The sequence below is a fragment of the Saccostrea cucullata genome, unplaced genomic scaffold (genome assembly GCF_032062105.1).
Source record: "Saccostrea cucullata isolate Sc308-1 unplaced genomic scaffold, CSIRO_AGI_Scuc_v1 ctg15169, whole genome shotgun sequence".
Taxonomy (NCBI): domain Eukaryota; kingdom Metazoa; phylum Mollusca; class Bivalvia; order Ostreida; family Ostreidae; genus Saccostrea; species Saccostrea cuccullata.
The window spans coordinates 1,118-14,873 of NW_026918967.1; the positions used below are offsets into that span (position 1 = coordinate 1,118).

Below are 13,756 nucleotides of genomic sequence, written 5' to 3' on the forward strand. Positions count from 1 at the left end.
AGAACGACCTATGCAGACTTGATTTAATTATTAATTTATTGCTTAATATGGCGGGTTGATCCTCATACTAATGGATGTCTATGAACCAATGTGTATGAAGCAATAATTTGTTTGTATGTTGTTTAATGTCCCTCTCGAGACTTCACTCGTATTGAGATGCCAACACTTGCCAGTATATTCAAATTTTGCCCTATACTCGTCACTCAGGGCTATAGAGCAGTGAGGGATCTTTTTACCACCGACTGCGACATGGGACCTCTATTAAAACCCAATTTCGAAGGACGCTTGATCAGTTACAGCTTTTCATTTTGAAAACCGTTGTTTATTTGGAGTTGGTGGGTACTCTTTAAGCATTCGCGCGTGGACTGTGTTCAGTTTTGTCTCGGTTAGAGGGATGCTAAAATTTTTCTTTAATGTTATAGAAAACAACCCTTGCTTTCAAGAGGGGATCTACTCCGATATAGTTCCAGAACTGGAAGCTTTGCGAAATAAGGAGTTCATCCTTATGTCGCGAATTCGAATTCCACTGAGGGACGTGGAGACTGTTCCTTCGGATTAGACCGTATAAACCGAGGTCCCATGTCGCAGTAGGTGCTGGCACGAAAAAGATCCCTCCCTGCTTAATGGCCCTGGGTGCCGAGTATAGGACAAAATTTGCACTTCTCTACTGGAAAGTGGTGGCGTCTCCATGTAAGTGAAAAATTCTCGAGAGTGACGTTAAACAATATACAATCAATCAAACCAGTTTGAATTTAGTTTCTGGTAAAATTAGATATCATTAAGATGGTGGTCATTTCAAAGGGCCCAGCTCTCAGCGATGAAGATGAATATATTAGGTAGCTTGAAAAGGTTATGACCTTTGACTTAAACACGTCGTTCAAGGTCACTGCACACCCATTAAACAGCGGCACTCTGTCAGTGAAGAATGATCATCTTTGGAACAAGAGGAGAGAAGATATGCTCCGGACAAGTATTTTCCGTGTAAATCTGCTATGATGTAAACATTAGACCAGAAACAAGGTTTAAAGTCACTGAACACCCTTTATTCAAAGGCAGTCTGTGGATGACCGTCTAGTATGAACCAGATTGGGCCAAAGAGCAAGAAAATATGCTCTGGACAAGCATTTTAACAGAGACTTTTTTTTACCCTTGACCTAGAAACTTCGTCGAAACATGGTTCAAAGTCAGTGCACGCTTTATACTCATTGAAAGGCACCCTGTAGGTGAAGCATAAGCCAGATTGGGCCAAGGAGAGAGCAAATATGCCCCAGATAATAATTTAAACAAAGAAGTTTTTTTTACCCTTCACCTAGAAACTTTGATCACCGCACATATATCCATTAACCAGTGGCACTATGTGAGTGAAGTATGAGTCACATTGGACCAAGGGGAGATAGGATATGCTCCGGACAAGGATTCTTCACATAATCTGCTTTGACCTTAACCTGTCACCTTGGAACATGGTTTAAAGTCGCTGCACTTTACTCAAAGGCACCCCATGGGTGATGTATGAGCCAAATTGGTCCAAGGAGAGAGATGATATGCTCTGGACAAGAGATCTCGGCTGGACAGATCGTTCTCTATAGAGCGGGGCTTTAATCATTATCGTACAACAAAATCATCTGCAACCGCATTATTGTGTGTTTCAAAGTAATCTTACATCATTTGCTGTAGTTTTTTTTAAAGTCCTTCACAAAGTTTCATTTAGTTAGTGGGTGTTTGGAGGACAGTTCAAATAAATTTTGAATGTTATGTGCCCTATCGACATGGAATCAGGAAACCGTAACAGAAACTTGAGAATTTTTAAAGTCTATCTGATGCTGATGTTGACTCTACAGCTTTTCAATTGTGTCTCCAGACACTTTCGCCATAAGTAAGACCTGTTTTTCTGAAAACGATGATGAAATGATCTTCTAATACTTTAAATGTACAATAGATGAAGGAGGACTCAAAAAAAATTCTGCTCACAAGTTAACTTTTTTGTAATTAGCTGTTCCATCAGATGCAGAAATACTGATGCTGCATTAAGTTGGTTTCATGGAGACATTAATTGTTTTCTGCTGCACAAACTGCTATTTTACGGATTTCTTACATGTAGGACCGGATGTTGCTAAAACGCGGAACGGAAAACGGAAAGAAAATGTTAACATCCCCCCTCCACAAAAAAAAATTACATACCTGAAAAATTCATTCACTTGTATTTGTGTCAATTAAAACAGATATTCTGAATACAGTTTATAAATCCTAATTACTTAAAACCCCACAGATCAGCAGTTTACATGTATTTCATACACCTATATAAAGAATATTATCTTCTGTAGAAGTTCATTATACTTTTCACGAAATTATACTTAGTTTTTATCGTTCTTTCTTCAAATGACAACCTCTTTTCGCTGATTGAAATAAGTTTCGTAAAAGGATATAAACACCACTTTAACTATGGAAAATGTTTTCTCCCACCAAACATGAATTTTCAAAGGGGGGTGAGGGGGGGGGGGCGAATTATGTTGTACTTTACATTGATTGAAACACCAAAGATAAAACTTGTGCACGTCTGGTACATGTAGCTGTAAAGCGACATCAGGAGGACAGATAATGAGAGCGTCTTTGTGAAATTCCGGATTCTTCAATGTAAGCTATGCAAGCTATGCTTTCTTTAAATGATGTTGGACATTTTTGAGGTGTAAGAGTAAATTTGGTTATGTCATACTGCATTGAAGCGCGGTACTAGTATTCCTTTCTGCATATTACTACATCATAGGGGGAGCAGGTACAAATGGGGGTGCTCTGATTGCCTTTGAACATCCATTGCATACTCGTATTTTTGTTCCTTTTAAAAAGGTTCAGAACGTAAATTGTTTTCTAAATCGTCAGATGCATACAGACTACTAATTTTACCCCTATTTCATTGACCAAGCAAGTAGTACCAGTTTAAAAATGGAGTTTTTTTTTCTTTAAAATTCTTTGGGGAGTTTATGGGGTGGAATGATGTTATTTCTGGGCAATGATGGAAAGGAGAGGGTTTGAAAAAAAATATATATATATATAAAATTGATAATAATCAGAAAGTTTGCACTTAAGCGCGTAATAACAAGGGTGTAAAGAGGCCCATATTTACCCTTTCCCCGAAGAAAAAGTGAAAGAAAGCAGGGTAGGGTTTTTAGCTCACCTGAGCCGAAGGCTCAAGTGAGCTTTTCTGATCAAAATTTGTCCGTCGTCTGTCGTCGTTGGCGTCGTCGGCGTCGTAAACTTTTCACATTTTCATCTTCTTCTCAAGAACCACTGGGCCAATTTCAACCAAACTTGCTACAAAGTATCCTTGGGTAAAGGGGATTCAAGTTTGTTCAAACGAAGGGCCACGCCCTCTTCCAAGGGGAGATAATTAGGAAATAGTGAAAAATTAAGGTCACTTTTAAGAAATCTTCTTCTCAAGAACCACTTGGCTAGGAAAGATGAAACGCATGTTGAAGCATCCTCAGGTAGTGTAGATTCTAGTTTGTTCAAATCATGACCCCCGGGGGTAGGGTGGGGCCACAATGGCCGATCAAAGTTTTACATAGGAATATATAGGAAAAATCTTTAAAAATCTTCTTCTCAAGAACAACTGGGCCAGGAAAGATGAAACTTATGTGGAAGCATCCTCAGGTAGTGCAGATTCAAGTTTTTCTAATCATGACCCCCGGGGGTAGGGTGGGGCCACAATGGCCAACCAAAGTTTTACATAGGAGTATATAGGAAAAATCTTTAAAAATCTTCTTCTCAAGAACCACTTGGCCAGGAAAGATGAAACTCATGTGGAATCATCCTCAGGTAGTGTAGATTCAAATTTGTTCAAATCATGACCCCCGGGGGGAGGGTGGGGCCAAAATGGCCGATCAAAGTTTTACATAGGAATATATAGGGAAACCTTTTAAAATCTTCTTTTCAAGTACTTCAAAGCCATGTTTAGTGATATTTATAGGGACTCATCCTCAGGTAGTGTAGATTCAAGTTTGTTCAAATCATGACCCCCGGGGGGAGGGTGGGGCCAAAATGGCCGATCAAAGTTTTACATAGGAAATATAGGAAAATTCTTTATAAATCTTCTTCTCAAGAACCACTTGGCCAGGAAAGATGAAACTCATGTGGAATCATCCTCAGGTAGTGTAGATTCAAATTTGTTCAAATCATGACCCCCGGGGGGAGGGTGGGGCCAAAATGGCCGATCAAAGTTTTACATAGGAATATATAGGGAAACCTTTTAAAATCTTCTTTTCAAGTACTTAAAAGCCATGTTTAGTGATATTTATAGGGAATCATCCTCGGGTAGTGTAGATTCTAGTTTGTTCAAATCATGACCCCAGGGGGTAGGGTGGGGCCTCAATGGCCAATCAAAGTTTTACATAGGAATATATAGGAAAAGTCTTTTCAAGAACCATTGAGACAGGAAAGATGAAACTCCTGTGGAATCATCCCCAGGTAGTGTAGATTCAAGTTTGTTCAAATCATGACCCATGTTTGATCTGATTCATGTTTGAACTGATATGTGCTTTTTCCTAGCCAATTGCTTAGGTGAGCGATGTGGCCCCCTGGGCCTCTTGTTTATTGATGCCATAGCAGGACCTGCATGCGATGATTTTTCCTGAGAGCCTGACAAATTATTGGACTTGAATTCTTCTTACTCTGTGCCAAGTTTCAGGTAAGTTTAGCCGATCTGATTTTTAAAATTAATATATACATTATAAAGGAATGTATAGCAGAATAATTGGTAGTCTGTGTCCAGATGCGCTCTCTATGCCGTCTAGTGGATTGTAGCGCGATCTTCGTTTTTGTAGACGTTGTTTGTTTTTCTGTCTTCGATACATTTCATACCAGATTATTTCATATTTTTATGCCCCAGTAAAGGAATTTCGGGGGTATATATTTTTTGTCCTGTCCGTCTTGAAAACTTGAATCTTGCCCATTAAACTTTTGACTCGGTGGGGCAATGGCTTTCATATTTCACAGGTGTATTTATTGTGTCAAGACCTTTCTTTGGGTACCACCAAGTTTGATCTCTTGAACTTGACCTTGGAGTTTGACACTTATTTACACCGAAATTCCAACCTTTTATCTTGGCCATAACATATGAACGGTTGGTGCCAGGACCTTCATTGTTCAAATTGGTTTTCTTTCTGGCAAGACCTTCTATTGGATACCAACAACCTTGACCTTGGAGTTTGACCTACTTTTTAAAAACTTTAACCTTGGCAATAACTTTTGAATGGTTGGTGTTAGGACTTTCATACTTTACATATCTATTTTTGTGACAAGACCTTCGTTGAATAACAACAACTTAGACCTTTTTACCATAACCTTGGAGACAGAGCTATTATCGTTTTACTAACAGCGTGACAGTTTGCTTGATAGGGCGTGCTAAAATTTCGTATGCCTGATTGTCATTTTTACTCATCGATTGGATGTTTGATTTCAATGGAATCAATAATAATTTGCATATGAAGCACAGAACACAGCAATACCACTGACAATACTGACCAATCGCATTGAATAAACATCAACACGTGAACAGACAAAGCAAGTTTTACTTCCTATAATGATGATATTGATAGAGCAACGTACATATATAGTACAACATAAGCAGAATAGCCTTACTAGTTCCATTCTTTAAATTTTCTCATACGTATTTAAAAACCCATTCGGTCAAATCACAACAAATATAATATACATGCTTTTTTGAGGACAGAAAACGGGCTTTGACTGACCACGTGTTGCTGCTGACTACAAATGCTGTACTGGTAAACAATCATTCAATGTGATTGGTCAGTATTATCAGGCTATTGTTGTATTCCGAGTTTCATATGCAAATTAGTATTGATTTCATTGATCCAATCGATGAGCAAAATGATATCCAGCACTCAAAATTTTAGCACGCCCCATCAAGCAAACTGTCATGCTGTTTGTAAAATGATAATACCTTTAAAATCTTCAATCTTGGCAATTACTTTTTAACGGTTAGGGCTAGGGTTTTCATACTTCACATTTACGTAATCTTAGAGACAATGCCTTTCTTTCAAAATCAACAACGTTGACCCTTTGACCTTGACCCGGAGTTTTGCCTACCTTTGAAAACGTTAACCTTGACCAAAACTTTTGAACAGGCGGTGCTAGGACTTTTATATTTATCATTTATATTTCTTGTGAGAAGGCCTTACTTGGGTATCAACATGATTGATTTGCGTTTGAGAAAATGTAATCTTCGCTATGCTGCAATACGGGGGCATCAGTGTTTCACAAACAACTCTTGTTTAACTCTGTAGAAACCTCGGATTCAGAAGTGGCATCAACCAATCCGTATTCTACCTCGTAATCGCGTTTCATCAAATACACCAAATATATACCTTATGTACTCGCCTATGGCGGATTCGAAAAAAAACCAGTCCTTGAAGTTTTCTGGAAATGTTATTTCGCGTATGCCTTTAAAGCACTGAATGTTCAGACTTTGAGGGAAGAAATTTTTTCACACCGTTAAAAATGGCTCTCTCATTGTCAGTTCTAATTAAAAGAATTTCGCTTAGACCTGGCCGGAGAGATACCCAACTCAACCATGAAACGATATGTGCTTATCCCGCACAGAGATTGTAGTATTTTAATGGAAAATGAGACATAATCAATATTTATTTATTCAATGCAATGTTTAAAATCTAGAATTGAATTTTTTAATCCACTAATTTTTAAATTTTCTTTGCCCGAGATTATCATTAATACATACCGTTTCATGGTTTAGTTCGACTTTTCCATTCGGCGAGTCAAGTTTTGACACTGTTTACGGAGATAAACGAAAACGATGCCTTATATGGTTGTGTAGATAAATTATCGTCGAAGACAACTGTAATAAACAGTTTGCCAGTGCATTTACTCTGAAAGTGTAAACGAGTGCGTTTCTGAGGAGGGGGTACTGAGTTTAATTCGGAGTGAGATACCTTGTGTTATTAAACCCCCGTTCCGAAGGAGAGGGGGTTTACTGTTTCACCCTTGAGTGTCTGTCTGTCTTTCTGTCCGTGTGTCTGTGTGTCCTTCCGAAACAAATTTTCGTCGCAGTTTTCTCAGCAACTACTAATCGCAGATGCTTGAAATTTTAACATAATCTTTTCTGAGGCATGTCATATGGTAGGATACATTTTTGTTTAGATCCGATGTCAACTTCCTGTTTGTCTGCGCGTCTGTCCGTTTCGTACATAACAAAATTTTGTCGCAGTTTTCTCAGCAACTACTCGTCTTATTCATAGCAGATGCTTGAAATTTTATTACACTCTGTGTTGAGGCATGCCATATGGTGGGATTAATTTTGATATGAATCTGATGTCAACTTCATATTTTTCTGTGCATCTGCCTGTAATTGAACTTGTGTATATTAACATGATATTGCTTATTTAAGTCAGAGCGGGGGTATTACTTGTGAGCATTGGCTCACAGATTTCTTGATTTATTATGGTTAACATTTCCGATACAAGTGCCTGTGGTACAATATGTTTGCATAGAATGGAATATGGATGTGATTGACGGTGAAATCTTGCATTTTGTGAAGATCACTTCACATTGTAAAATTTCGCTTCACACCCTGAAATTTATTTCACATGTCCCATTGTCTTCAATTTCAGCCCTTTGAAACGTTGGCATACACCGAACCGCACATGCAGAGGGAGTGTCCGGCACTGACTTAACGTCTCTGACGTCGTACTTGTCCTATGCCTTCGTCAAGTTCTTTTGGACAGTCGTGGTGGACTGCATGATTTTCCTGCACAGGTTGTCGCTGTGGATCTTGGCCTCTACAAGACGTGCCTCTTGAAGAAGGACAGGGCATAGGTCATACAACCTACATCCTCGGTGTCCGGCCTTCCCATTGATCCGATGGTACCAGCCTGAAAATTCAAATGAAATTAGTGAATGAAAAAAAATAATACAATCTAATGGATACTTCTGTACATTTAGCTTGTTATGATGAAAATAATTTAAAGCAATGAAATGTTTAACATTTTTTCATAGTACCTTCAACATTATTGTTAGTGCGGACTTGCATTCGGTACAAGGACCAGGCAGATGGTGGGAGGAGAGGATTCCTCATCCACTGTCTCTCCATGTTTGCCACACGACTCTGCAGCTCCTCCGTGCTGGCCCGGCCAGTGAGCGTCTGGAAAGCTGCCCCAATGTCCTGGTGCAGCAAGAACGGGAGGGCCATCAGCTGTTTTAGGTACAGATATTGAATTGTTAAACGTATGGTTGCCTTAAACGACTTAAAAATCTATCACAACTTCGTCAAAGTTGGATATATTTTTACACAAACAACAAGGGACAAAAATATTATGAATTTTGTCATGGTGTTCGCTTTCTGCTACCATATAAAATGCTTCACTAACAATAAACAGACACTAGAATTCATCTCATGACAACCTGGCGTATTAAAATTTACTTCTTTTGCTTTTCTATCGGTAAATTTTCCATTTGCTGCCTACTTGATTTGGTCAGCGGAAAAAGAGAGATAACTCAAAATAATAGAAGTCTTCGTTTATACATTAAAGAGATTAAACATCTCCAGGAAACGGCAATGAACGAAAGAAAATTGATCGACTTAAGGCAATGAAGCTCGGGACGAAAGAATTCTTCCGATATGTCCTGTAATGACGCTGACCAAAACGATTTCATTGGAAAGGAGAAAAAAATCCTCCAAGAGAAACATTGGGCGGAACATGATGAAGGTTTCATAAATGGTCAAATCCACAATTTGAAAAAAGTACCATATAATGGTTCTTGTCCAGGTGGACATTTGTTATTTTGGTCGCCTAAATGCTTAATTACTAAAGTCATGAAAAACAAGTCTTCAAACATTTTAGCGTGTCGAACCCATTCAATAATATGATTGCGCCCATGAGAAAAGGGTGGTTATGAAAATTTTTAGAGAACAGAGAAATAACGTCACAAAGTTGTGACTATAAATTCACATATAGTTTCCACCGCAGTTTAGCACAACAACGTGCATTTTCTTTCTTTCTTTTTTAGAAATTAAACGTTTCATAGGGGAATTAAACCAATAAAGCTAGATATAAATGTCCATTATTAAATCGAATGTACTTTATTTCTTTATTTATATTTTTCTTTATCGAGTGTTTTCAGAATATAATACCGGGACCGTTTCACATGTAGGCCTATCTCATACATGGCAACATGTAAACAGATGCGATGATGCAACTGCTGCTGTAAACTTACGAACGAAGTTTTTAACAGCCTAACCATGGAACAATTTGAGGTTAACAAGACAAAGCACACTCAGAAATAATTTATATCATCTGTCTAGCAATGTTTAAGAACAAATTCAGGATAAATTTGAAGAAATTGTGTAAAAGCAGACGAGGCCTAAGTACTTTTCATCTAAGGTTTTCGGTTACAGGAGAATGTAATGCTAAAAGAATGAGGCCTTGCACTTTGTTTTATCTGATAAATACTTGTACAAGTATATTTTTATTGGACACGTATTAAAAATGCATAAGCCATAAGGTACAGCGTTGATGGATGCACTCAAAGGATGCTTGAAAATTAGGCCTAGATTACTGAAAATAAGAGAGATAACTCTTAAATTAGCGATTGATTCATAGGGGCTCACGAAGGGGTTTCTGTCTTTGTAGCTACTTGTTGTCCCCCGCTTGAAAAGTGGGGGATATTAATTTGGGTTTGTCCGTCCGTCCGTCCGTCCGTCCGTCCGTCCGTCCGTCCGTCTTTCTGTCTGTCTGTAACGCTTTCGTTTCCACACGATATCTCGAGAACCCTTTGAGCTTTTGCAATGAAATTTATCATAGCAACTCCCTATGGACTAAAGAAGACCCCTATTTATTTTGAGGTCAAAAGGTCAAAGGTCAAGGTCATAAATAAGCAAATTCTGTCTGTTAAAACACTTTCGTTTCCACACGATATCTCTAGAACCATTTGAGCTATTGCAATGAAATTTTATATAACAACTCCCTGTGGCCTAATGAAGACCCCTATTGATTTTGAGGTCAAAAGGTCAAAGTTCAAGGTCGTAAATTTATACATTCTGTCTGTGTGTAATACTATCATTTCCGGCCGATATTTCAAGAAGATTTTGAGCTTATGCAATGTAATTTTATACCAAAACTCCCTAGGACGTCTCTTGCCCCTCTCAAAGTGCCCCGCCCCGTTTGTTTTATTAGTATTTATAGTATTACATGTCGCTATTTTTAGCGCAGGGGCATGAGGAGAGTTATTGCGTATAAAACAGGTTCTCGGCGGACTTTATGTTCTTATTACATCTATTAGAACTGTTTAATAAAGGCGAAATAAATCAAACACCATGGATTGTGTAAAATTTTGAGAATACCGAACATGAAAACATGAATATATACATGTATGTGACTTCAGTTCTGCATATACTTCCTTACAAATAAAGCGATTCCGTGGTCTAATGGTTATGTCTCTCGCTTCAAATGTAAGAGGTCCCTGGATCGAATCTCGGTCGATCCTCTCTTTTTTTTTCTTTAAAAAATACTTTTTTTTTTACTAAATGATAGTATTCAGCATGTGAAATGAAAAATTTATGAGGTTATAAAATCATCATTACAGTGTGATAAACATTCCATATAAAAAATCTTCTATACACATAATAAAGAATAAGCAATCAAATCTTTATATGCATATTGACATACATGTATTTTATTTGCTTCAGTATACATGTATACATTTAATAATTCTACAAATTCAGTCAGGGGGAGCCGACTTTTTCCCTACGCGGGGGACACGAATTCTCTGAATTAGCTTGTTTTATTTTTGTCCCCCGCTTGAAAAGTGGGGGATATTAATTTGGGTTTGTCCGTCTTTCTTTCTGTCTGTCCGTAACGCTTTCGTTTCCACACGATATCTCGAGAACCCTTTGAGCTTTTGCAATGAAATTTAGCATAGCAACTCCCTATGGACTAAAGAAGACCCCTATTGATTTTGAGGTCAAAAGGTCAAGGTCATAAATAAGCAAATTCTGTCTGTTGTAACACTTTCGTTTCCACACGATATCTCTAGAATCATTTGAGCTGTTGCAATGAAATTTTACATAGCAACTCCCTGTGGCCTAATGAAGACCCCTATTGATTTTGAGGTCAAAAGGTCAAAGTTCAAGGTCGTATTTATACATTCTGTCTGTGTGTAACACTATCATTTCCGGGCGATATTTCAAGAAGATTTTGAGCTTATGCAATGTAATTTTATACCAAAACTCCCTAGGACCTCTCTCACCCCTCTCAAAGTGCCCCGCCCCGTTTGTTTTATTAGTATTTATAGTATTACATGTCACTATTTTTAGCACAGGGGCATGAGGAGAGTTATTGCGTATAAAACAGGTTCTCGGCGGACATTTTGTTCTTATTACATCTATTAGAACTGTTTAATAAAGGCTAAATAAATCAAACACCATGGATTGTGTAAAATTTTGACAATACCGAACATGAATATCTACATGTATGTGACTTCACTTCTGCATATACTTAATGCCATGTAAAGCGATTCCGTGGTCTAGTGATATGTTTCTCGCTTCGCATGTGAGAGGTCCTGAGTTCAGGTCCCGGATGGACCACTTTTTTTTTTTAGAAATACTTTTTTTTTTACTGAATGATAGGCCATATTTCAGACTATGTGGGCAAAAAATGTGTGGTTGAATTTCTTTCATATCATATATAAAGAGAGATTTTGTATCCTGGAACAAAATATCAAAGTTTCAGAAAAATTGAATTTGAGGAAAAATCTTGGCCTATTTATTGTGTCCTACTATGATTGGGAGTCTAGGCCATGCTTTTAATCTTAAAATATAATATAATTATGACTTGGTATTCTGCACTCAAAATAAGCATGCAAGCAATTATAGATTGATAATCATGAATATTTTACCGTCTACAATGTATGTTTATTTAAGGAATCACTGTCTAGTTAGTGTAGTATGCCAGAGCATCAACGACAGTGGGAAACATGGGATAATTTGCATAACGGGCGAAGCCCGTTATGCATAAATTATCCCATGTTTCCCACTTTCGTTGATGTCCCTGGCATACTATACTAACTAGACAGTGATTCCTTATATTTCCATTTCATTGTGAAATAAAATTGTAGATTTAGACTTTAAAAATGTAGATTAATAGATTTAAATTATATGAGGACTTCCATGTCAATTTCAATATTCCTCGCCCACTGATGTCAAACACAAAAACAGCTGCACGAGATTTACACCTTAGCGTCAGACACAGAGAGAGATGCTCACGAGATTTGCATGCTTATTAGGCCTCCGTAGCTCCTGACCTATCGACCTGCCTAATTTACATTCCGGCAGAAATATCAAGAAATAAACTCCCCCTAACTTTCAAAGAGTTATCACAGAGACAAAAATTAGAAATGGAAATATACCGGTATATTATTTTGAATAAACATAACTGTTACATATAAATGTAATTTATGACTGTAATTTTAAAAAGGTTATTAAAATACCCACGCACAAGATTTTCTGTTGAAATTTACAATATACATGTAACAAAAAATTATTTTTTCCCGCGGTTTGCCAGTAATAGCGGGAAAATATTGTATTGACGGCACAGTGCATTATAATGGAAGGTTCCATTAGTAGACAATAGCTATCAAGCGTAGAGAACAGGTTTTCGAAATGTAATTCAGGTATTCTCTTCTAGCCGCCGTACGGCACGAGTTAGACGAAATTTTAGAATCTTTTTTTTATTATTATTACATGTCAATATTAAATTATTGTTCTATAATGTTAGTTTATTCATATGTGGTAATAAAGTTGCGAGGACCGTTCACAACTCCTCCTGCATCCAGCGGCACCTGGCAACGGACACAGGTTTTCTAGAGTTTTTTAAAATCGATTTTAATCGTTTTATCTCTAGTTTTTTTCCTGGCCGGCCCTGATGCTGTGTAAAGGGGGTATTAAGAATTTTAACTCTTTCTCTACCGGAACATTTTAAGCGTTATTGCAGACCTTTTGACATATCTCTATAAATCAATTTATAACTTTTATATTCAAAGAGTAATCTAGGCATAATGTATACCATTTTGTAGGGAATTTTCTGGAGATGATATTTCATAACTACGCAGGTACCTCACGACTTACCTTGCTAGTGGAAATTGAGGTCAAAGGTCAAATAAGTGCAGAATTTTATTGCATTTTTTGACACATTTTAATCTTCAAGTTAAAAATAAACAGTGATACACATTGAAATAGGAAATTTAGAATAAACCAACAAAAGGACATTATCCTTTACTACATTAATCGCATAACTTTTTTTTCAATTCTGCAAATAATGACTTTAAAGAGGTTGCTAAGCAATGGAGTATTTTTCAATTTTCAGGCAGTATTTCTTGTTTTTTGCTCATCCCACACACATTTATGCATTCCATTACATTGTAAAGTCAAATGTGGGGTAATGATACTGAAAAAAATATACATCAGATAATTGTCTTAAAGTTTGACCTCATTATATTCATTTTTTTGGAGGTCAAAGGTCAAATAAGTGCATAATTTTAGAAATTTTTCCCAAGACTTTTCATCTTTTTTGCTTAAATTTTGTAACGATGGATGCTAAAGAAGAAAATTCTGAATTTACTCTTTGAAGGCATCATACTGCATTGCAATATCCACATATTATTTTTGTTCAAATTTGTGTTAAATGACCTTTAAATGGTTGCTATGCAACAACAATATTCAATTTTTTGGCTTTAT

The 13,756-nt window shown here is 37.2% G+C and overlaps 1 protein-coding gene across 1 annotated transcript; it reads right to left on the bottom strand.

Annotated features, from left to right (window-relative positions):
• Positions 1-7,449: 7,449 nt before the first annotated feature.
• Positions 7,450-8,634, bottom strand: LOC134276543 (uncharacterized). The gene is made up of 2 exons (XM_062758790.1): positions 8,026-8,634; positions 7,450-7,898 (listed from the first exon to the last, which is right to left on the bottom strand). The coding sequence occupies exons 1-2, from the start codon at positions 8,213-8,215 to the stop codon at positions 7,723-7,725; spliced, it is 366 nt and encodes a 121-aa protein (XP_062614774.1). The 5' UTR covers positions 8,216-8,634; the 3' UTR covers positions 7,450-7,722.
• Positions 8,635-13,756: the final 5,122 nt, after the last annotated feature.